General features: G+C 44.0%; 1 protein-coding gene across 2 annotated transcripts in view; it reads right to left on the reverse strand.

Annotated features, from left to right (window-relative positions):
• Positions 1-25,805, reverse strand: part of LOC118390019 (guanine nucleotide-binding protein subunit alpha-11) — a 90,138-nt gene that overhangs the window by 15,748 nt on the left and 48,585 nt on the right. For both annotated transcript variants that reach the window (XM_052457152.1, XM_035780138.2), the window contains exons 2-3: positions 14,400-14,584; positions 2,130-2,284 (exon numbers count right to left, since the gene is read on the reverse strand). In XM_052457152.1, the coding sequence (XP_052313112.1) occupies positions 2,130-2,284; positions 14,400-14,584 (340 nt within the window). The remainder of the gene's footprint in view (positions 1-2,129; positions 2,285-14,399; positions 14,585-25,805) is intronic.

Below are 25,805 nucleotides of genomic sequence, written 5' to 3' on the forward strand. Positions count from 1 at the left end.
GCATCCTGTTTCCAGTGATCATTCTTGAGATGTTTCTACAACAAGTCCACTTGAGGTAAATTCAATTGATTGGACATGATTTGGAAAGGCACACACACACACACACACACACCTGTCTTTATAAAGGTCCCACAGTTGACAGTGCATGTCAGAGCAAAAACTAAGCCATAAGGTCAAAGGAATTGCCCCGTAGAGCTCTGAGACAGGATTGTGTCGAGGAACAGGTCTGGGGAAGGGTACCAAAAATGTCTGCAGCATTAAAGGTCCACAAGAACAGTGGCCTCCATCATTCTGAAATGGAAGTAGTTAGGAACCACCAAGACTCTTCCTAGAGCTGGCCGCCCGGCCAAACTGAGCAATCGGGGGAGAAGGGCTTTGGTCAGGGAGGTGACCAATAACCCGATGGTCACTCTGACAGAGCTCCAGAGTTCCTCTGTGGAGATGGAAGCACCTTCCAGAAGGACAATCATCTCTGCAGCACTCCACTAAAGCAGGCCTTTATGGTAGTGGCCAGAGGGAAGCGACTCCTCAGTCGCAGCCCAATTGGAGTTTGCAAAAAGGCACCTAAAGTCTCTCAGACCATGAGAAAACAAAATTCTCTGGTCTGATGTGAAACCAAGATTGAACCCTAAGCGCCACGTCTGGAGGAAACCTGTCACCATCCCTATGGTGTAGCATGGTGATGGCAGCATCATGTTGTGGGGATGTTTTTCAGCAGCAGGGACTGGGAGAGACATGTCTGGATTGAGGGAAAGTAGAGAGATCCTTGATGAAAACTTACTCCAGAGCACTCAGGACCTCAGACTAGGGAGAAGGTTAATCTTCCAACAAGTCAATGACCCTAAGCACACAGCCAAGACAACACAGGAGTGGCTTGGGGACAAGTCTCTCAATGTCCTTGAGTTGCCCAGCCAGAGCCCGGACTTGAACCCGATCTAACATCTCTGGAGAGACCTGAAAAGAGCTGTGCAGTAACACTCCCCATCAAACCTGACAGAGTTTGAGAGAATCTGCAGAGAAGAATGGGAGTAACTCCCCAAATACAGATGTGCAAAGCTTGTAGCATCATACCCAAGAAGACTCAAGGCTGTAATCGCTGCCTAAGGTGCTTCAATAAAGTACTGAGTAAAGTGTCTGAATACTTATGTAAATGTAATATTTCATTTTTTAAATGTTATGTATACTTGCAAAAACCCGTCTTTGCATTATCATTATGGGGGCATTGTGTATAGATTGAAGAGGAAATCATTTTAAAAATCCATTTTAGATTTAAGGCTGTAACGTAACAAAATGCGGAAAAAGTCAAGGGGTCTGAATACTTTCCGTATGCACTGTACATATACATTTCTAAACAAACCGTGTTAGTAGCTATAATAACTCACACAAGCCTAGGTGCCAGACCGTTTTCCCATTAAACAAGGCTACATGGCTGCCTTGCCATATCATTAAGCTGGCTAGAGCAGAGACAGACTGGCACTCAGGTTCATAGTTCACAGTGTGATGAAGCTGAATAAGGACAAGACCTGATAACACTATCAAGTAACCTGGCAGGTAATGTACTCCTCCATGAACTAACAATAGGCAGTTTTGGTTTGTAACAAAAATGTTAAACGGAGGATGACTAGTAGTTAGAAACATGACAGTTAAATCACACGTCTTTAGGGTCAAGTAACATAACATCCTAAAATGGTACTTGTAAAAAACATTTGGGTTCATTTTTACAGTCCTGACTCCTGATAACATTTTCAGAGTCATACAAATATAGAGTAGTCTAATCACTACATTGACTGAGTCATTTTACTTACTTTGCCTTTTAGGGATGAATAAATCCTGACCTACATCTACAGTGCCTTGCGAAAGTATTCGGCCCCCTTGAACTTTGCGACCTTATGCCACATTTCAGGCTTCAAACATAAAGATATAAAACTGTATTTTTTTGTGAAGAATCAACAACAAGTGGGACACAATCATGAAGTGGAACGACATTTATTGGATATTTCAAACTTTTTTAACAAATCAAAAACTGAAAAATTGGGCGTGCAAAAATTATTATTTTTTTAAATTTCTCTCGTTCTAACTTTTCTCAAACCACTGTAGCAGCTGTGTGTGTATGCCAGGAGTAGACTTACTATTTGGTGGAGTCCGAGAGCTGATATTCACGTCTACGGTCATAGGCCTCCTGGATACCAGGGTCTGTCCACAGCATCTTTATTGCACTGATGTAGGGTTGTTCAAAAGAACACACCTTCTCCACGTCCACCTCGCGCACCAGCAGCGCGTTGGACTGAGGGAGGAACAGGGGAAAGATGACAACAGGTCAGAAACACGGAAGGAATGGTGGATGGCGGAAAGAGTCACCCACATTTACTGTAACAGTATTCCACAATAATTTAGTAATATCTTTATTCAGATCGAAAGTATACCGTACAAGTTGGGACACATAATCTCCTATTCTTTGCTTCAACAGTGATGTTAAGGGAAGATAACCTTATGTTATACAGACAGAATGTTCTCAATATGATTTAGGGCTAAAGACAGACTAGTCTTTCAGTCGAAACATCCAGGCTTCTCCTAAGCAGTGACTTAGCATCCTTACCAGGACAGAACATTTTGGAGTACAAGTCCATTATGTTTTATGGTATGGTTTACAGCACTTATATGGTCTATTTGAATTTGGTTTGAATTTGATAATGCAAACATATAAGATGTGGCTGGACAATTCAATGCTGAGATTGCCAGCCAATAACATTTGCCAGTTAGCTGTCCTGAGTGGATGGGAATTCAGACAATGCCAGAAGTTAGTAGTCTGTAGCTAACTTTGGTGGAGTATTCATGGCCTACGACACTTACCTGAATTTGCGAGGCATGCAAGACAAATACATTGCAAGATACAGATTACCAAGACATGGTTCTTTCTGCATGCCCCCTTTTTCTCAGTCACACTGACTCACATGCTCTCTCGCTTTGCTAATGATGCGAGTGTGTGTTCAGTCTTTGGTCTGTTGCGTGTAGAATATCCTAGCCCGTTTTACGGAAGTTGCGAGACATTGCAAGCCAAGAAATTGTGCGATACAGCTTTTGATTGTCAATTGATAGGCCAAGTGCACGATTCTGCATGCTGGCCGACCTGCCTATACAGTGCCCCTCCCCTCCGTCCCTTGCTAGCTCGCTATGATTGTGTTCTCGAAAGTACGGAAACTTATCCCTGGTGTCGTCTTTGGTATCATTAAAAGACAGTTATTTTATCAAATCAATTCTCTGTAATTATTATTACATGATTAAACTAATCATGTAAATGTTTTCCTTGGGGGCACCAAGGAAAATCTTTAGATTACAAAGTTATAATTTTCCTAATATAACTCTTCCGATATTTTCATATCTGATTCTTATTAATGAATTATTCTTTACATTTACATTTAAGTCATTTAGCAGACGCTCTTATCCAGAGCGACTTACAAATTGGTGCATTCACCTTATGACATCCTCATTACCTCATGTTAGTCTCATTCCAAACGTCGTAAATTGTTGGTTATCTGCACGAACCCAGCCTTAACGATAAATCATCCATACACCTTATTGGTTTAATTTATTGTTTACTAACTAACCAATCACAGAAATGCATAAACAAACAAACGTTAGGGTTACAAGGAAATGATAGGAGAGGTTCCCTAGTGGGCTAAGCCGATATGACGGCTTGGTGGATAAAGGGAGGTGGGTGTGGACTGAAAAGGGTGGGAAATACAAAAGGAGTCACTACACAGTTGATAATTATATTAATTAAAATTTTAAGCCATTGCACATGAACGCTCACTCATTCGGGAATAATTGCAATCAATATATATTTACGCCGACTGTGTCGTCATGATCTCTGTTAGAATCGTCAATCCTTCTGTTGGAGAGTTCATCCGAGTCCCTCTCTCTGCTTCCCTGAAGATCAGTATTTTGTGGTTAGAATAGATATATCAGAGTACCATTCTGAAATGTTCTCATAAAATAGCTGTTTCGGCTGTTGTCGGTCTTCGCATCCCAGGTTGACAAAAATGTCTAGCGGCAGACTAGTAATTATTATCTATGACTTGCTCTTATTCTGTAGGGATCGATAGTCTCAGAGTTCAACCATTTCCAGTCATGTAGCCAATGATCCACGTGGTATGGTTAGGAATTCAACAACCATTTCAACCTTAGCTTATACTGAGGTTGTGGTCTAAACTCAACCGTAGCCCCCCTCAGTGTCCATCGAGGTATGCATGGTCTGAAGAGGATTTCCTCAGGAAGGGGTATTATATGTAACGATAGTAAATGACGCCAGATCATGTCTGTGCTCACGGGGGAGGGCCAATGACTTAGTTAAACTTCAAAGGGAATACAATTCTCTTTCAATAAAGGTTTAACATCACCTTGCATCATTTCACAAATAGTTTCATCTTTACTCATTCATTTTATACAAGAATTAGATGCAAACCCCATAATTGAGAAATGTACATATTCAGAGATATAGTTATGCCTCTTTCCTGTCCTCTGAGGTCACCAAATGAAACACACTCGTCATACCCGTCCCTTAAGTGTCTACTGACCATTCCCACATGTGGACATGTTGATTCAAATCCCCATTTTGGGGATTTATGAGTTCGCCATGTGAAATCCTTTGTTCTCTCTATGTGTCTCTTTCTGCATGGCCAGGGGGAGACTCTCCTCCAGGAATTTATGACCTGCGATAATAGAACCTGTGAGTGAGTGAGTGAGTGAGTGAGTGAGTGAGTGAGTGAGTGAGTGAGTGAGTGAGTGAGTGCCATGATCTATATCCAGAAAGGGCCATGTCATGACACTGGAAAATTCGCTGGTTCGTATACCATAGTCGGCAAGGTGTGAAAATTTGTCAATGTGCCTTTGAGCTACGCACTTAACCCTGATTGGCATCACCAGCGGCCTGCATGTGTTTAGCTTTGTTTCTTCCTCTGAGTTCCAGAAAGAGAAGTTAACCGGTCGGAGCACAATTAGATTAGGGATTGTAAAACCCCACTAGTCTTTTACCCAGTGGGAAATACGGCTATTCCCATGCTGCTAGTTCTGATTAGATATACAAAAATAGGCAAATGATTAGATGTACATTTACAGTGCTTTCAGAAAGTATTTATACCCCTTGACTTAAACCATATTGTGTTACAGCCTGAATTCAAAATGGATTAACTTAATTTCTTACCCTTCTAAACACAATTCCCCATAACGACAAAGTGGAAACATGTTTTTCGACATTTTTGGTATTGAAAATGAAATACTGAAATATCTAATTTACAAAAGTATTCACATCCCGGAGTAAACACTTTGGCAGGGATTACAGCTGTGCGTCTTTCTGGGTAAGTAAAAGTCTTCCACACCTGGATTGTGCAATACTCGCCCACTATTATTTTCTAAATTCTTCGAGCTTTGTCCAATTAGTTGTTGATCACTGCTAGACCATTTTCAGGTCTTTCCATAGATTTAAGTTAACACTTTAACAAGGCCAATCTGGACCATTCACTGTCTTCTTGGTAAGTAACTCCAGTGTAGATTTGGCCTTGTGTTTTAGTTTAATGTCCTGCTGAACGGTGAATTAATCTCAGTGTCTGGTGGAAAGCAGACGGAACCAGGTTTTAATCTAGAATTTTGCCTGTGCTTAGCACCATCCCTTTTTATTTTTAATCCTGAAAAACTCCCCAGTCCTTAACGATTACAAGCATACCCATTAAATGATGCAGTCACCACTATGCTTGAAAATATGGAGTGGTACTCAGTAATGTATTGGAGTTGCCCCAAACATAACACTTGGTATTCAGGAACAAAAAGTGAATTGATTTGCAACATTTTTTGCAGTATTACTTTAGTGCCTTGTCGCAAACACAATGCATATTTTGGAATATTTGTATCCTTCTTTTAAATGTAGTATTGTGGAGTAACTACAATGTTGTTGATCCATCCCCAGTTTTCTCCCATCACAGCCATTCAACTCTGTACCTGTTTTAAAGTCACCATTGGCCTCATGGTGAAATCCCTGAGCAGTTCCTTTCTCTCCAGCAACTGAATTAGGGAGGACACATGTATCTTTGCAGTGACTGGGTGTATTGATACATTATCCAAATTGTGATTAATAACTTTGCCATGCTAAAAAGGGATATTCAATGGCTTCTTTGTTTATGTCTACCCATCTACCAATAGGTCCCTTCTTTAGGATGCATTGGAAAACCTCCCTGGTCTTTTGTGGTTGAATCTGTGTTTGAAATTCACTGCTCGACTGAGGGACCTTACAGATAATTGTATGTGTGGGGGTACAGAGATAAAGTATCCATTCAAAATCATGTTAAACACTATTATTGTACAGAGTGAGTCCACGCAACTGATTATGTGACTAGTTAAGCACATTTTTAGGCTTGCCGTAACAAAGGGGTTGAATACTTGACTATAGAAATGTCAGCTTTTCATTTTTATATTAATTTGTAAACATTTCCAAAAACATAACTCCACTTTCACATGATAGGGTATTGTGTTGGCCAGTGACAAGAAATCTCAATTCAATTATTTTTTAAATTAAAGCTGTAACACAACAAAATGTGAAAAAAGTCTAGGGGAGTGAAGGCACTGTATATACAATCAGTCTCCTCGAATGTAAAAAATACTGAATCTCAGGAGTCGATTCCTGAAGCTTAGAAATAGGAGTCAATACTGGCAGTCGATGTGCAAGGAGTTGAGGAATCAATTATTTTGGATTAGACTCTCCACCACTATGTCATCGTCGTTAACAGTTGGAAAATTGGCAGAGGAAAGCAAACGACAACAGCAAAGTCCTGTAAGGCAATACTTGGAGAACCTAAATAAGAAGGAAATGCAAACTTTACAAGCTGGAATGAGGTACACTAATGGTAGTACAGGTGCAATGCTTAACCATCTGAAAGGGACGCCCGTGAGACCCAAAACGTTGCTTGCAGCAGCACAGCTACATTGTGAATTCACATGGTATTTCATGATTTTTAACAGAACAGTTTAAACGTTAAGAAAAATTGGCAATTTGTCACATTCTTAGCGCATACAGTGGTTGGTCCTTTAAAAAGTTGCAGGGTACTGCGGTGCAGCTTGCATGGTGCCGCAGAATTCTATGGCACGTAATTTAAGTGTGAACCACTGGTACCATTGCAAGTACCAGTGCTAGTTAGTGCTAGTTTGACCACCAGAGGGCATCTTTGAGAAGCATTTGATAGCCTTCAATAGTGGCTGTACTAGAGAATTTAAAACCTTTTTTGTAAGAACATAGTATACGGGACTGACTAATACATTTTGCTTAATTCATTTGCTTAATATTATGGCGTTTCTATTCCAAGAAAAACAAAAAACCCACTGGGTTTCCGTTAGGATGGAACGGAAATTATGGCACTGTACATCGTGACAGTCGGTGGTAGGCTACAGTACTTGGCTATTTAGCTAAAGAATCCCCCGTGTCGTGCGGGCACGCGGGAGACCGGGGTTCAATTCCACAACGGGGAGGAAGGAATAGGCTGTCCTTGTAAATAAGAATTTGTTCTTAACTTTAAGGCTAGGGGGCAGTATTCAGAAGTTTGGATGACTGAGGTGCCCAGAAGGCCCAGAAGCTAGGATATGCATATGCATGGTATTGATAGAAAACACTAAAGTTTCTAAAACTGTTAAAATAATGTCAGAGTATAACAGAACTGATTTGGCAATTCCTTCCAGGAATTTTTGTTGTTGAGGTCATTGGACTTTCCAATGCTTTTCTATCGGAAAGCCTAATTAGGACCCAGATTGCAGTTCCTATCGCTTCCACTAGATGTCAGTCTTTAGAAATTGTTCAATGTTTTTTTTATTTTTTATTAAGAAGTATTCATATTCTTTCTGAGTGTCACTCAGAAGGACTCTAGTCTTTTGGTGCGCGTTAATGAGTGCGCGCTCCTCGTTATTTATCTCCGGTATTGAATATACTATTTTATGTCTTAAATTTGATAGTTTATTTAAATATTAGGGTACATGAGGATTGATTAGGAACGTTGTTTGACATGTTTGGACCAAGTTTATTGGTAAAGTTTGGGATTCATTTTCTATGCATTTTGAACGAGGGGAAACAAGGTGGATTATTGAATGAAGCTTTCCAAATAAAAAACATACTTTTTGGGGATATAAAGGACTTTATCGAACAAAAAGGACCATTTGTTATGCAACTGATCTTCAAAGGTAAGGGATTTATCGCTATTTCTGACTTTCGTGATGCATCTGCTTGGTTGGAAAATGTTAATGCTTTTGTATGTGGGGCACTGTCCACAGATAATCGCATGGTATGCTTTCGCCATAAAGCCTTTTTGAAATCTGACACAGCGTTTGGATTAACAAGAAGTTACATAAACTTTTAAATTAAGACACTTGTATTTTCATGAATGTTTAATATTATGAATTTAATATTTTTGAATTAAGCACTCTGCAATTTCACCGGATGTTGTCGAGGTGGGTATCTAGCGGCACGTCTAGCCCAAAGAGGTTTTGACTGACTTGCCTAGTTAAATAACAGTTACACTAAGAGCATAACATTTCCACACCCTAATTGTATATTTGTAGTCTAACCAATACCCAAACGGAGATTCAGTGAAAATAAAAATCTCATTGATTTATCAAGACCAGTCTCCATGCTTGTCGCAACACGAAACGGTGCTAAAATAGTTGTAGGCTATTGCTTCAAATCCTATTGCTTCTAACTTCAATATACTCTTTAAATAAATAAGACCTACACCACTTTTAACAGCACATTACTCAACACTAGTGACTCATGTCGCCTACAGTATATGGAAAATTATGACGTGACTCTCCGTCAATAATTACATATAGAGGATTCGAAATTAAAACCAAAAGCCCCCTAATGGGTCTCCCGGTGGCAACCGGCACGGGTATTGAACCTGCATCTGTTTGCACTGTGGGAGCCCCCATTCACAAAGTATCAAAATACAGAGAGGTGTTGGTAAAAGTATATCGTCTTGCTAATAGCCCATAATGGCTTATTACAATACTGTACATGGTGTCCAGGTCAGGATAACCAAAATATTTATTTAAAGACTATCAGAAAGAATATTGGTACTTATTTATTTTGATCCAAAGCCATGAATGAGTGAGTCACTCATGCCGGGCTATATGAATGTACCGTCAACTTGATAATATAACAATGAGGTTATTTTGTTTTTAAAAAAAACAAAGTGAACGATTGTAATCCGAATAAAAGGCCAAAATAATATTTTTAAAGGCCAAAACATTTTTCTGTTTTTAGAGGGAGAGAAACGCTGGGCCAATTGTGTGATGCCCTATGGGACTCAATCACGGTCGGATGTGATACATCAATACTTTTTGTGGTATTTGTTTTGTCTTTTCTGATGGCTTAAACTGAAATTGCAACTAATCACGGACGGTTGTGATACAGCCAACCTAACTTAAATACATTTGACAATAGAATTATCCCCTACCCTCCTAGGCAAGTCTATTGTCCAGCTACCTGCTAATAGCCAAAATGGCGCTGTACAACGTGACCATGTGTTTGAAAGAGTATTTTCCAGTAAGCAACCATTTGTTTAACTTCATTAGACAACTTTGTTCCAATATTTCAGTGATATTTACTCCCATAGTAATTCGTTATGGATTCATAACTTAATAAACGTCTGCATTTTGAAAGAGTTTTTATCATTATTTTATTAATGAAAGCCATTATTAGTTACATTGTTAAAGTTTGAACGTGTAGCCTGGCACTAAGAACAGCGGGAACATTTCTCTAGTCAGCGCCATTATTAGTGCAACGCCCCTTAAGTGTTGCTCTGTGCTACCCAGTGTGGCGGGGTGGGGGTAGTACAGTCTTCTGTGTGTAGCTCTGCGGCCCATCCCGTGCCCCCTGCCAGTGTGCCTTGTACCTCGCTCACTTTCAATGGATACAGCTGCAGAAGGCAAGGCAATCCCATTGTGCGCGACTCAGGAGCCATGACTAATATATATTGTCCTGCTAATAAAAGGGCTAATAATATATCTGAGAATATCCAAGGGGCTTTTATATAATTCTAAATTCATAATAAATCGCTTGTTTAAATAAATAACTATTTTGGAATAGATTTAGTTTTCAAATAACGTAAAATGAGTGAGAAAAAGGCCACCCTTGAACATGGGGTGAGACATCGTTACTCATTTGTAAATAAAGTCTCTTTGTTATTTAGATTTTTTTTCTGTGTTTAGAGGGAGAGAAACCAAAAACCTATAGTCATCTCATGGGTCTCCCAGTTGAGGGTTTTGCATGGGTATTGAACCAGCATCTGTAGCAACACAGCTTGCACTGCTATACGTGTCTTAGACTGTTGCGCCACTCAGGCGCTGTACAACGTGACTAGTCGGGAGTGGGCTACAGTACTACAGTAAAATCAAAATAATCCTAACAAAATAAAAGAATACAAACCTAAGTGTAACAGTTTTACTAAGTAATACTGAAGTCATGCACAATTATCCGTTTTTATTTAGGTTTACGTCGCCCAGTCATTGTCACAGACACAGTAGGACCCAAAAGCATAATCAGTCCTCTAACTCACCAGTGCGCTGGTCTGGAGCAATGAAGTGGTGACGCAGGGTACCGTACTAAACTACAAATCACCTCTAAGTCCCGCAGCATAATCGCAAAACTTTTAGTGGAGAAACCACTGTATATCAGGAGTCAATGACCCATTCAAAAACTACAATAAGGACCACTAACCATTTGCTGCTCACATACAGTGCATTCAGAAAGTATTCCGAACCCTTCCCTTTTTCCACATTTGTTAGGTTACAGCCTTATTCGAAAACTGATTAAATAAATAAAAAAGTATCACACATTACACTATAATGACAAAGCAGAAATAGTTATTGACATTTTTACAAAAAAATAAACATAAATACCTTATTTACATAAGTATTCAGACCCTTTGCTATGAGACTCGAAACTGAGTCTCATAGCATTGAAGGACTAGTAGACTGGGTTTACTTATTCAGTGATATACAGTATATGTTGGCAGAAATGAAGTCATATCAACACGTGATGTTTTAGGTCTGCAGGCTGCTAGTTATACACCGCTCAAAAAAATAAAGGGAACACTTAAACAACACAATATAACTCCAAGTCAATCACACTTCTGTGAAATCAAACTGTCCACTTAGGAAGCAACACTGATTGACAATATATTCCACATGCTGTTGTGCAAATGGAATAGACAACAGGTGGAAATTATAGGCAATTAGCAAGACACCCCCAATAAAGGAGTGGTTCTGCAAGTGGAGACCACAGACCACTTTTCAGTTCCTATGCTTCCTGGCTGATGTTTTGGTCACTTTTGAATGCTGGCGGTGCTTTCACTCTAGTGGTAGCATGAGACGGAGTCTACAACCCATACAAGTGGCTCAGGTAGTGCAGCTCATCCAGGATGGCACATCAATGCGAGCTGTGGCAAGAAGGTTTGCTGTGTTTGTCAGCGTAGTGTCCAGAGCATGGAGGCGATACCAGGAGACAGGCCAGTACATCAGGAGACGTGGAGGAGGCCGTAGGAGGGCAACAACCCAGCAGCAAGACCGCTACCTCCGCCTTTGTGCAAGGAGGCACTGCCAGAGCCCTGCAAAATTACCTCCAGCAGGCCACAAATGTGCATGTGTCTGCTCAAACGGTCAGAAACAGACTCCATGGGGGTGGTATGAGGGCCCGACGTCCACAGGTGGGGGGGGGTGTGTTGTGTTTACAGCCCAACACCGTGCAGGACGTTTTTCATTTGCCAGAGAACAACAAGATTGGCAAATTACCCACTGGCACCCTGTGCTCTTCACAGATGAAAGCAGGTTCACACTGAGCACATGTGACAGACGTGACAGTCTGGAGACACCGTGGAGAATGTTCTGCTGCCTACAACATCCTCCAGCATGACCGGTTTGGCGGTGGGTCAGTCATGGTGTGGGGTGGCATTTCTTTGGGGGGCCGCACAGCCCTCCATGTGCTCGCCAGAGGTAGCCTGACTGCCATTAGGTACCGAGATGAGATCCTCAGACCCCTTGTGAGACCATATGCTGGTGCGGTTGGCCCTGGGTTCCTCCTAATGCAAGACAATGCTAGACCTCATGTGGCTGGAGTGTGTCAGCAGTTCCTGCAAGAGGAAGGCATTGATGCTATGGACTGGCCCACCCGTTCCGCAGACCCGAATCCAATTGAGCACATCTGGGACATCCTGTCTCGCTCCATCCACCAACTCCACATTGCACCACAGACTGTCCAGGAGTTGGCGGATGCTTTAGTCCAGGTCTGGGAGGAGATCCCTCAGGAGACCATCCACCACCTCATCAGGAGCATGCCCAGGCATTATAGGGAGGTCATACAGGCACGTAGTGGCCACACACACTACTGAGCCTCATTTAGACGTGTTTTAAGGACATTACATCAAAGTTGAATCAGCCTTTAGTGTGGTTTTCCACTTCAATTTTGAGTGTGACTCCAAATCCAGACCTCCATGGGTTGATAAATTTGATTTCCATTGATAATTTGTGTGTGATTTTGTTGTCAGCACATTCAACTATGTAAAGAAAAAAGTATTTAATAAGAATATTTCATTCATTCAGATCTAGGATGTGTTATTTTAGTTCCCTTTATTTTTTTGAGCAGTGTATATTCCATGCTATACATTCTCAGAAGTCTCACGGATCTGCGTCCAAACGAAGCCTCAGTACAGGGGTTGAATATGCAGTGAAATACAGCACATTTGGAAAGTATTCAGACCCCTTCCCTTTTTCCAAATGTTGTTACGTTACAACCTTCTCCGAAAATAGATTAAATAAATGTTTTTCCTCATCAACATACACAATACCCCATAATGACAAAGCAAACATTTTTGCAAATGTATTAAAAATAAATAACAGAAAAACATTTACATAAGTATTCAGACGCTATGCTATGATACTCGAAATTGAGCTCAGGTGGATCCTGTTTCCATTGATCATCCCTGAGATGTTTCTACAAATTGAGTCCTGTGGTAAATCTAATTGATTGGACATGATTTGGAATGGCACACACCTGTCTATGTAAGGTCCCACAGTTGACAGTGCATGTCAAGGCAAAAACCAAGCCAGGAATTGTCCATAGAACTCCGAGACAGGATTTGGTTGAGGAACAGATCTGGGGAAAGGTACAAAAACATTTCTGCAGCATTGAAGGTCCCCAAGAACACAGTGGCTTCCATCATTCTTGAATGGAAGAAGTTTGGAACCACCAAGGCTCTTCCTAGAGCTGGCCGCCTGGCCAAACTGAGCAATCGGGGGAGAAGGGCCTTGGTCAGGTTGGTGAGCAAAAACCGGGTGGTCATTCTTACAGAGCTCCAGAGTTCCTCTGTGGAGATGAGAGAACCTTCCAGAAGGACAACCATCTCTGCAGCACTCCACCAATCAGGCCTTCATGGTAGAGTAGCCAGATGGAAGCCACTCCTCAGTAAAAGGCACATGACAGCCTGCTTGGAGTTTGCCAAAAGGCACCAAAAGGACCCTGACCATGAGAAACAAGATTCTCTGGTCTGATGAAACCAAGATTGAACTCTGGCCTGAATGCTGAGTGTCATGTCTGGAGGAAACATGGCACCATCCCTACGGTGAAGCATGGTGGTGGTAGCCTCATGCTGTGGGGGTGTTTTTCAGCGACTGGGAGACTTGTCAGGATCGAGGGAAAGATTAACGGAGCAAAGTACAGAAAGATCCTTGATGAAAACCTGCTCCAGAACTCAGGACCTCAGACTGGGGTGAAGGTTCACCTTCCAACAGGACAACGACCCCAAGCACACATCCAAGACAATGCAGGAGTGGCTTTGGGACAAGTCTCTGAATGTCCTTGAGTAGTCCAGCCAGAGCCCGGACTTGAACATCTTTGGAGAGACCTGAAAATAACTGTGCAGCAACACTCCCCATCCAATCTGACAGAGTTTGATAGGATCTGCAGACAAGAATAGGAGAAACTCCCCAAATACAGGTGTGCCATGCTTATAGCGTCATAACGAAGATTTTAGGCTGTAATTGCTGCCAAAGTTCCTCAACAAAGTACTCAGTAAAGTGTCTGAATACTTATGTATACCTTTTTATTTTCTTTATTTGCAAACATTTCTAAAAACCTGTTTTTACTTTAAATATGGGTAATATGTGTAGATTGATGAGGGGAGATTTTTATTTATTTAATCCACTTTAGAATAAGTGATCGGAATACTTTTCGAATTCACTGGAAGTGATCTCTAACATGGCGTCTAGATCTATGCCTACATAAGACTATAATAATACAAGACATTTTGACTAACAATGTATTTTTCTAATGAGTGGACCCCAATCCCCATCCGCACTCCCCCAGCCAGACTCACCTTGTTCTGTTCATACTTGTACTGGATCTTGAGGGTCTCAGAGGCCCGGATCATGGACTGCATGGAGGTGAAGATGTTCTGATAGACCAGTTTGGTGAAGCCTCTTTTGTCCTCGTCGGTGTAGCCCGTCCCGTGGATGATGCGCATCTGTTTGATGAAGGTGCTCTTGCCGCTTTCACCAGTGCCTGTGGAGAGACCGGACAGAACACAGGTTAAACAGAGGTTCCCAAATGTTTTCAGTTTGAGTGTAGTCCACTATCCAAGTTTGACTGGAGCGTGGAGTGAGATTCCCAAAGGCTGGAGGGAAGGCCTTCTCGCCCACTCCAATTCTGCTCCAGTAGTGCTCACTTAACAAGCTCACAAGAAACTGATAAAACACACAGGTGCAAAAATCAAGGTGACTTACAAAGATGAGGACCAAGAGAGGGAATGCAGTGATGTAATGTCCACAACTAAAGAATCATTGTGGAATCTGAAAAGACATCTCGAAAGCATGATGCTGTACTAACTACGTGCACATGCTAAAAGCAAGGAACACGGTGGGTAGCTAATTAAGTGTGCCATTGTAGCACAGTATTTATAAACAAAAAAATCTGATCTCTTAAGTTTTCATTTTTGTTCCATTCAATAGGCCATAATTTGATTTTGCACAAAAACCTTTAGGCCTGCCTATTGAAAAGAAGAAAAAAAGAAAACTCTGTATCCCTGCCCAGCCTGACAAGATTGGCCAAAAAGGTGTTTAGCAGTGGCTCTGCAAGCATGGAGAGGATATTCTCCGCTGCTGGCCTACCATCGCATGAGCCTAAAGCCAGACTCAAAGGCACTGTAGAGTGAGCCTAATATGGCATTTTTTGTTTAATTTGTATATCATTCTAAGTAAGTCACAGTCTATGAGCAATTTCTAAACTATAATTATTTAATAGAGTTTAATGTTGTTTAAATACTGAGTGCTTAATGTCCCTGACTCCCTACCAGCCCAGTGTTGAAATAATTCACAATGTATTTCTTTGTAGGCTATAGCCTTGAAAAAAATTGAAATAAAGCCTAAATAATTCATTTCCGTTCCTTCTAAGGCTCCCTGTCTGGCTCCTGACCTATTTAGAGTGTTTATATGCTGTTTAATATGACATGTAGCCTATTTGAAATGATAAGCGCTTCTTACGGTCACATTTTCATGTTGATTAAAAACACTTAATTCAAATCACATGGTTTCATTTCAATACATCAAAACCAAAATGGTAGGTCCAGGTAGACAACAATAGATGGGTGTTTGTTAAATTGTGATTTTAATGAATGGAGCGAATTTAGAGTGGCATTATTCTCTCTCCTGTGAGTGCAGAGAGGTTTCAGTGGAGCGGATGGAAAGGAGATGTAGCACCAGAGCAGTGTTGTCAACACCGCTCACATACTCTGTGATACCCTCTCCTCCATGCGACCCGACGGGCCGCACCATCCGACAAGTGCATGAGACTGATATACCATCCAGAAGGGTACTTTGTGCAGGAAAACAGTACACATGACTTGTGCATTGCCAGGAGCTATACATTCTACAGCAACGCTAATGTCTGGCACCATCCAACATCTTATCATGGATGGACAGTCAGAAAGAAACAGACAACCCCACATCACAGCATTTTCTGGGTCCCAGCGGAGGTCCCAAATATTTTGTATCTTTATATGGACATTTCTAACTGCTGTGTCCAACAATGGTATATTTGGGAATGACGAGTCCAAACCAGTGTAGAGAACAGTTAAGTACGGGTAGAGCACGACCCTGCCTCCCTCCAACACACCATCCTCTCCCAGTACCCAGGCTGAGTCATCACAGCTTCAGCAGCTCTCCTCTGAAGCTCTTCCTGTTCTCCTCCCTTTCCATATTCTACTCTCCAATACCTGTCCTTTCTCCCTCTCCCCCTCTCGCCTTCTCAGGGCTGAGTACTACCCGCTTCCTCACTACCCGTTTCCTCTATTTGCTCTGCAACCTTTGCACACATGCCAGGCTGGGGAGCAACATGAAATAGCCCGTTACATAATGTATTTTCTTTGTCACCGTAGACCCCTGTCTTAAATGGTTGGTTTGGATGTGAGTTTTTCAGAATAGCTAATGAATTGAAAGCAGTTGAAACAAGGCCATTTCATGCACTGAGAAAAAAGGCAAAAAAACACATGTAGCCTAATAAAGGATAGGTCTAGTGTGAGGTAGTGTGGAAGGACCACCAGAGGGCAGGCTGGGCTCATGGATAGTAGCCCAACAAGGCATGGGAGACAAGGTAACCAGAGGCAATTAAGCACAGCTGACAGTACTAATGACATACTCTCCTTCCCCTATAAGAGAGAGAATGGAACCAGCAGAGAGAGGGGGAAACTATCTCTGGAAGATGGCCACCGAGAGAGAGGAGTTATCCAGGAAGAACCACTAAGACGGTGACAATCACGTGACTTTTTGTTGTAGCTTAAAGATAATCCTATTGTGTTCCTGTTTCATCTGGAGAAGAAGATGTATGTTTTTTTTTCCTTGCAAGATTTTCATTGATTATGTTGAAATGTTTTTGTTGACCAAATGCCCTCAATAGAGAACTGTGTTAAATCAAGAAAACCTACTCCTGACTCGTTTATTCCACCTTCCCGCTTTAGAGTGACGCCCAATTACTTGGTCCGCTCACATTGGTGGAGGATGCAGGCATTAGGTGGACGAGTGACAAGGATAAGTGAGTAAATCAAGATTCTTCCAGTAGACCCGGAGGAACCATTCAAGAACGATGGATAACGCCCTACTACAACAATTGATCACGGCACAGCAGACAACCATAGAACTCCTGCAACAACAGCTGAGCCGACGAGAAGAACCTAGAGTTAAGCCAAGAGCGGCTGCTCACGCCATCTTACCTCGTCTCTCCAAGGAGGATGATATTGAGGCCTTCCTCATGACCTTCGAAAGGACGGCCACCTTGGAAGAGTGGCCGCCCACAGAATGGGCGAGCGCATTAGCCCCTCTTTTGACCGGGGTGGCTCAGGAAGCCTATTTTGACCTGGATTCCCGCGAAGCTGCGGACTATGGGCGACTAAAAACCGAGATCCTGTCCCGGTACCAGCTGACTGCCAGAGATAGGGCTGTAAAGTTCCATCAATGGACCTATACAGCTGATCAACCTGTCCGTGCCCAGATCTTCGCATTAATACGACTGACGAAACAGTGGCTAGAACCTGGAAAGGGAGTAGGACATGTGATAGAGACTCTCGTAGTGGACAAGATATTGAGAGAATTACCCAGTGACTTAAAAAGGGTTGCGGGGCAAGCCAACCCGTTGTCAGCCGATGACATAGCCCAGGCGGTGGAAACATATCGGTCTACAGGGGAGTTGTTAAAAAGTGACAAGGAGGAACAGAAGGAGTCTTCCAGTCCCGTACCACGACTCACCCCGGCGCGCCCGCCACCGAAACGTCCAAGCCCCCCCCGGAGGTGGGAGAAGTCAGCCACCACACAGCAGAGTCGGTGTTATAAATGTCAGTCTCCCAACCATTATGCCCCACAATGTCCTAACAAGGATGAGCCCATGGTCACGGAGTCATCACTGCCTACCTCCACACATCCCGTTTTGAGGGGGCAGGATCAACACTGTTGGTTAGCAGAGATAGCCCCAGCCTCAGAGATTCCGGTGCGAGTCGAAGGACAAGATGTGGTAGCTATTCTCGACTCGGGAAGTATGGTTACGTTAGTAGAGGAGCGGATGGTGACCTCCGCAACACTGCTACCAGACAAAGTAGCCGTATCCTGTATCCATGGAGACACCCACTATTACCCCACTGTGAATCTGCCTATTCTCACTCCAAAAGGAAGGTGTACAGTCAGGGCAGGGAAAGTGCCGCAGCTGAAGGTGCCATTATTGATCGGGAGAGACTGTCCCCTATATAAGGAGCTTCGGCAGATTACGTTATGCACGGGAAGGGGAACAGGAAAGAAGAGAAAATCCAAGCCCGAGGTAGTAGTCCTACAAGGAGACGTAGCCGCGTCCTCGTCCTCTGCAGCAGAGGAAGAAATAGCGACCCAACATTTACGACAAATATTCCAAGAAACCACCGATGAAGACACGTGAAGGGCTATACACAACGCAGGAAGGAAGGAGCAACCAGGCGCTAAGGGATATATTTGAAGCTCCATCCGAGGAGGGAACCTGGAAGGGATTCTCCTCAGTCACCCCTGATGGGTATGTGGAACAACCTCCACATCCCTCTACCGAGGTCGACCAGCCCCAGGAATTAAAGGGACAGTTTGGCACCTCGCAGCATAGAGACCCAGACCTAAGGGAGGCCATGAGGAAGGTGAAGGTGATCAACGGGAGGAACGTCGACGGATCAGGTGAGCCCCCTCTTCCTTACTATGCAATCAGGCGGGGTCTCTTATACTGGGTCGTATGACGAAGGGGGGAAAACAAGGAATTACTAATGGTGCCTAGGCCATACAGGGATACAGTTCTACAGTTAGCCCATTCCCACGTCCTAGGAGGACACCTGGCACGAGACAAGACTATTGACAGAATCAAGCAGAGATTCTATTGGCTCCGGGTCACCCGGGATGTAGTCAGGTATTGTAGGACGTGTGATCAATGTCAACGTACAGCCCCACGGCCACACCTACGTAACCCTTTGATTCCTCTCCCCATCATAGAGACTCCCTTTGAACGCATAGCTATGGACCTCGTAGGACCCCTCCCAAAATCCGCCAGAGGACACGAGTACATCCTAGTGGTTATAGATTACGCTACCAAGTTCCCTGAGGCCATACCCCTGCGTAACATGTCGTCAAAGGGAATTGCCAAAGAGTTATTCCTGATGTTCTCTCGTGTGGGCCTCCCCAAGACTATCTTAACTGATCAAGGAACCCCGTTCATGTCCCGGTTGATGAAGGACTTGTGTCGGTTATATCAGGTTCAACAGATACGTACAAGCATATTCCACCCTCAAACAGACGGGTTGTGTGAACGCTTGAACAAAACGATTAAAAGCATGTTGAGAAGAGTGGTGTCCCGAGACGGGAAAAACTGGGACATGCTTCTCCAACACTTAATGTTTGCCCTGCGAGAAGTACCCCAGGCATCCACTGGATTCTCTCCGTTTGAATTGCTCTATGGCAGACCCTGTCGAGGAATCCTCGACTTAGCCAAGGAGACCTGGGAGACTCAACCATGCCCCTTTCGATCCACAATAGAACACGTTACCCTGATGAGAGACCGCAGTGTGGCCCATAGTCAAGGAGCATATGGAGAAGGCCCAAAGGACCCACGGCCGGGCCTATGATAAGTCTGCGACCCCCCGTGAGTTCACCGTGGGAGAGAAAGTGATGGTGCTTGTGCCCACGGCCGAACATCGCTTGCTGGCGCAGTGGAGGGGGCCCTACGAGGTAATGAAAAGGGTCTCACCGGTCAATTACCTCATCAAGCAACCTGACAGGAGGAAGAAGGTCCAACTCTATCACATAAACCTGCTGAAGACGTACCATGGACAAGAGGAGGAGGTGGCTTTGATAGCCCTGGAGGGCAAAAGAAAAGAGGAGGCTCTACCACAGGTGCGCCGTGGCCAAACTCTCCTACCGGAGCAGTCATGACAGCTAGACAAGCTGATTATGAACTTTGGTCGAATATTCTCTCTATTCCCAGGACATACATCTCTATTCCCACCATATCCACACTGAACCCGGCAAGAAGGTGCATATCCGCCCTTACAGGATTCCTGAGGCTCGCAGAGTCATCGCTAAGAAAGAGGTGAGGGAGATGTTGAGGATGGGCGTGATCGAGCCCTCGACGAGTGAGTGGTCCAGTCCCATAGTCCTGGTCCCCAAATCCGATGGTAGTATGAGACTCTGCAACGACTTTAGGGCCGTGAATGCCATCTCCACATTCGATGCGTATCCCATGCCCCGTGTGGATGAACTCTTGGAGTGCTTAGGAAAGGCCAAGTTCATCACTACCCTGGATTTGACGAAGGGATACTGGCAAGTGCCGGTGGCTCCAGAGGATCGCCCAAAGACTGCCTTCGCCACCCCAGAGGGGCTTTTCCAGTACGTGAGGATGCCCTTCGGACTGCACGGTGCCGCTGCAACCTTCCAACGCCTCATGGATGCCATTCTACGGCCCCATCAAGAGTATGCAGCGGCGTACATAGACGATGTGGTCATCCACAGCAAGGACTGGGATAGTCACCTCCTGCGATTACGGGCGGTGCTCGTGAGTTTGGAAGCCACAGGGTTGACAGCCAGTACAAATAAATGCTGCCTGGGCTTGTCCGAAGCAGAATACCTGGGGTACACCGTGGGGAATGGGAAAATACGCCCACAGGCAGAGAAGACCAGGGCAATTCGTGACTGGCCTCGACCCCGGACCAAGCGGGACGTTCGGGCCTTCTTAGGGATAACAGGATATTATCGCCGTTTTATCCCGGGATATGCAACCATTGCCAACCACCTCACAAACCTCATCAGGAAAAACCTGCCAAACCAGGTAGAGTGGAAAGACGAGACGGAAGAGGCCTTTCAATTGCTAAAAGATGGCCTGTGTTCTGATCCCGTTCTACAGGCTCCGGACTTCTCACAAGAGTTCATTGTGCAGGTCGACGCCTCGGATACAGGGCTTGGGGCCGTACTAGCTCAGGGTAAAGGTGAAGCAGAGAAGCCGATTCTCTTCATTAGTAGGAAGCTCAGCGATCGGGAACAGAGGTATGCGACCGTAGAGAAAGAGGCCTTAGCCATCAAGTGGGCCCTCGATTATCTCCGGTACTACCTACTGGGTCGGAGGTTTGCATTAGTTACTGACCATGCGCCCCTCACGTGGATGGCTGGTAAGAGAAACAATAACAACAGAATAGCCAGATGGTTTTTGTCTTTACAACTGTTCTCTTTCCATGTCATCCACAGGGCCGGATCGAGGAACGGGAATGCAGACGCGCTGTCCCGATGCGACCAAGACGGTGCGTCTGGCGCCCGACCCTCCGGTTCGGTCCTGGGGGGGGAAGGCATGTGGAAGGACCACCAGAGGGCAGGCTGGGCTCATGGATAGTAGCCCAACAAGGCATGGGAGACAAGGTAACCAGAGGCAATTAAGCACAGCTGACGTTACTAATGACATACTCTCCTTCCCCTATAAGAGAGAGAATGGAACCAGCAGAGAGAGGGGGAAACTATCTCTGGAAGATGGCCACCGAGAGAGAGGAGCTATCCAGGAAGAACCACTAAGACTGTGACAATCCCGTGACTTTTTGTTGTAGCTTAAAGATAATCCTATTGTGTTCCTGTTTCATCTGGAGAATAAGATGTATGTTTTTTTCCTTGGAAGATTTTAATTGATTATGTTGAAATGTTTTTGTTGACCAAATGCCCTCAATAGAGAACTGTGTTAAATCAAGAAAACCTACTCCTGACTCGTTTATTCCACCTTCCCGCTTTAGAGTGACGCCCAATTACTTGGTCCGCTCACAGTAGATGGATTTTGAGGACACAAGTCTTTCTTTTGGACATTGGCCAATTTGACCATTTACCAGCCAGGGTCCCCCCTATATTTAATCTGATGGCAGTTAATAAAGGAATGATCAGTAGATGCATAATGTGTGTGTGCTGTAGCACTGCACATTTTACTCTCCTCTCTGTGACAAAGCTGCATTGATGAGTGTCTGAGAGCCCTGACCGTTGTTGGTCTTCCTCAGAGGATCTCTGCTCCTCAGTTAACTAGGTCAGGCCAGACGGTTTCCTACAGATGAGCAGACTTCAATGAAAGGTTCACAATTAGCCTCACACACTGATCTTGCACTGACCCCTACTAAATGAAGAGAGGAACCTCAGAAACTCAGTGGAGTCAGGGAGGAAATTGAGGGAACATAGTAATATTGTCCTGATGTCATACCAGGTACTGTGTGGAGTCACACATTAGAAGAACTGGACAAGGCATGAGCAATCAACAGAATCAGGCGGAAGGATCGCAGCGGTTGGATTTCCAGGATACACACAGACCTGTCAGGAGTGAGGAAATTCTGGGAGGCAGTATACAATCCGGTGTTGTCATCCTTATTCAGTTCAAACACACAGCTATGTTACCAAATATCTAGGAAACCATCTACGTTCACCATTAGCACTGTTGCTACACAAGTGTTGAAGTACCGTGGAACCTTTATATTAAATATTTTAGAAAGTTCTACATGTAACTCAAAATACACACTGCACTGCCAACTGAAATAATTTTAAAGGCAACTGTACAATGCACCTGTTTATTGATAAAATATTACAAGCCAACCAAATTGACTAATGATAAAATCTGTTCCACAATTCTTTCTCCATGTTTATTTAGTTGGTATTAGACTTGGTTGCCAAGCCCGAATGTAAAGAGGCTTACTCGCTATCAATTATGAGTACTTCTGGTAATTAGCCTTAGAGTATAACGCTAACCCAGTATCATGATAGGCCTACTTACGGCTGGGCGGTATACCGTATTTTAATATATATATACACACTGCTCAAAAAAATAAAGGGAACACTTAAACAACACAATGTAACTCCAAGTCAATAACACTTCTGTGAAATCAAACTGTCCACTTAGGAAGCAACACTGATTGACAATAAATGTCACATGCTGTTGTGCAAATGGAATAGACAACAGGTGGAAATTATAGGCAATTAGCAAGACACCCCCAATAAAGGAGTGGTTCTGCAGGTGGAGACCACAGACCACTTCTCAGTTCCTATGCTTCCTGGCTGATGATTTGGTCACTTTTGAATGCTCGTGGTGCTTTCACTCTGGTGGTAGCATGAGACGGAGTCTACAACCCACACAAGTGGCTCAGGTAGTGCAGCTCATCCAGGATGGCACATCAATGCGAGCTGTGGCAAGAAGGTTTGCTGCGTCTGTCAGCGTAGTGTCCAGAGCATGGAGGCGCTACCAGGAGACAGGCCAGTACATCAGGAGACGTGGAGGAGGCCGTAGAAGGGCAACAACCCAGCAGCAGGACCGCTACCTCCGCCTTTGTGCAAGGAGGAGCACTGCCAGAGCCCTGGGAAAATTACCTCCAGCAGGCCACAAATGTGCATGCGTCTGCTCAAACGGTCAAAAACAGACTCCCATGAGGGTGGTATGAAGGCCCGACGTTCACAGGTGGGGGTTGTGCTTACAGCCCAACACCGTGCAGGACATTTGGCATTTGCCAGAGAACACCAAGATTGGCAAATTAGCCACTGGCGCCCTGTGCTCTTCACAGATGAAAGCAGGTTCACACTGAGCACGTGACAGACGTGACAGAGTCTGGAGACGCATTGGAGAACGTTCTGCTGCCTGCAACATCCTCCAGCATGGCCGGTTTGGCGGTGGGTCAGTCATGGTGTGGGGTGGCATTTCTTTGGGGGGCCGCACAGCCCTTCATGTGCTCGCCAGAGGTAGCCTGACTGCCATTAGGTACCGAGATGAGATCCTCAGACCCCTTGTGAGACCATATGCTGGTGCGGTTGGCCCTGGGTTCCTGGGTTCCACCTAATGCAAGCCCAATTTTTCAGTTTTTGATTTGTTAAAAAAGTTTGAAATATCCAATAAATGTTGTTCCACTTCATGATTGTGTCCCACTTGTTGTTGATTCTTCACAAAAAAATACAGTTTTATATCTTTATGTTTGAAGCCTGAAATGTGACAAAAGGTCGCAAAGTTCAAGGGGGCCGAATACTTTCACAAGGCACTGTATAAATCCACAAGTGTTCCATAATTACAATATTAGTTTTTGTTTCTTACATCTGCAAACAGCTAGTTTATATTTTCTTAGCAAGTTAAGCTAAATCGTGCTAACCACTAATGCTAATCGCTAGTTAGCTGGCTCGCTAATTATTTTATGTTGAATTGAACAGCATAAAATATTCCAAATGGAGAAAGACTCATTGAAATAATTTAAAATATGTGTTGCGACCCTAGTGTCATGCACTACTCATAAAGCAAATGTAGAACTTTCATTCATCAAAAACATAAATTACCATAAAAAATTTGAAAAATCATATAAATATTTTGGCCATATCGCCTTGGGATACTCAGTGTAGCATATTTCAATTAAAATCTAATTTGAACTTATTACGTAATTACCACATCACCATGCACTTCCTGAGTAAATACCATGTAATAAGTGGACTGTAAAATATTAAATGTCAGCAAAACTTCAAAACAGAGGAAGAGCCGTCTGACAATATCAGTGAAGCAGAGAATTGTCACACCTCACCCCCGTGACTAACCATTAGCTTGAAGTGAGAAAATAGATAAAAATGGATCCATTTAATTTGGTGTAGAGGGGCACGGGATGCATTTCCACTCCAAACGAATGGAAGGCAATAACTTGAGGCTGAGATTGGCTTCCTCTGAGGAGAAAAACGACTGAGTGTGACAAAGTGGAGGCGTAAGGCCCCCTTTTGTAAATTATTATCCAAAATGTTGCCCTGCGATGCGATTAGGCAGCCAGCTCAGCAGAATATCACTGGGACACTGGCTGGATACGAGGCCCCAGGCTCTGTTCACAGGGAGCCTTCTCTGGGTTAGGCGGCTAGCAGGCTGGGTTTTAGAAGGAACTCAAAACCCTAACACTTGGTGACCCACACGGCCAGCGAGATTTGCATTTAGGATTCCTGTCTTGATGTTGAACAGCTGCTCCGGACAAGTCTAGCAGTAGCGAGATATAACATTCTTCCTTATTCATTTCCCGTGACCCTGTCACAAGATGATCCCTCCCCCAGTCCTTTCTCCCCCCTCTGTGCCTGTGCAGCAGCTTTGCTGAGGCTGCTTCCTGTCTCTGCCTGCGTGGAGCAGACTAGTAGGCACTAGGTAGCCTACATCTCAATAATATAGTTGTGTCCTCTCCATGTATAATTTCCTTCATATGCACTCATATCAGCATAGACGGGTGAAACCAAAATTGGTAGACATCCTCCATATTCACCTTGCTTGTGTTTTCGGCTCAGTGCAGCTGAAGGAGACAAGCAGAGGACATGACGTTAGACTATTAAAACGCAGTCCTTGCCCCACCACCTGTCGCCAAGGCACATCCTCAGGCCCTGAACATGGATCGTGCAGGCTGCAGTCTTCCAACCGAATGACAGTCATTTCTCCAGTGCCTTCGGGAGGGAAGTTGGGGAGTGGATCAGAGGAGACTGGGAGAGATTGCCATCCGGGTGGATGTGCCTGTCTGTGGCAGATTCGGTTCTTTCCGCTGACTGGAATCAGAGGAGTAATCTGAGTGGGCAGACCAAGAGAGGGAGAGCATCTCTGTGGAGAGCAGTTCTATTCCGGTTTGGAGAGCACTCCATTCTTTTCCTTCTAACAGTGACTTCAGAAAGTATTCACACCCCTTGACGTTTTACACACCCTGAATTCAAAATGTATTTAAATTAGACTTGGTCACTGG

The sequence above is a fragment of the Oncorhynchus keta genome, chromosome 1 (genome assembly GCF_023373465.1).
Source record: "Oncorhynchus keta strain PuntledgeMale-10-30-2019 chromosome 1, Oket_V2, whole genome shotgun sequence".
NCBI lineage: Eukaryota > Metazoa > Chordata > Actinopteri > Salmoniformes > Salmonidae > Oncorhynchus > Oncorhynchus keta.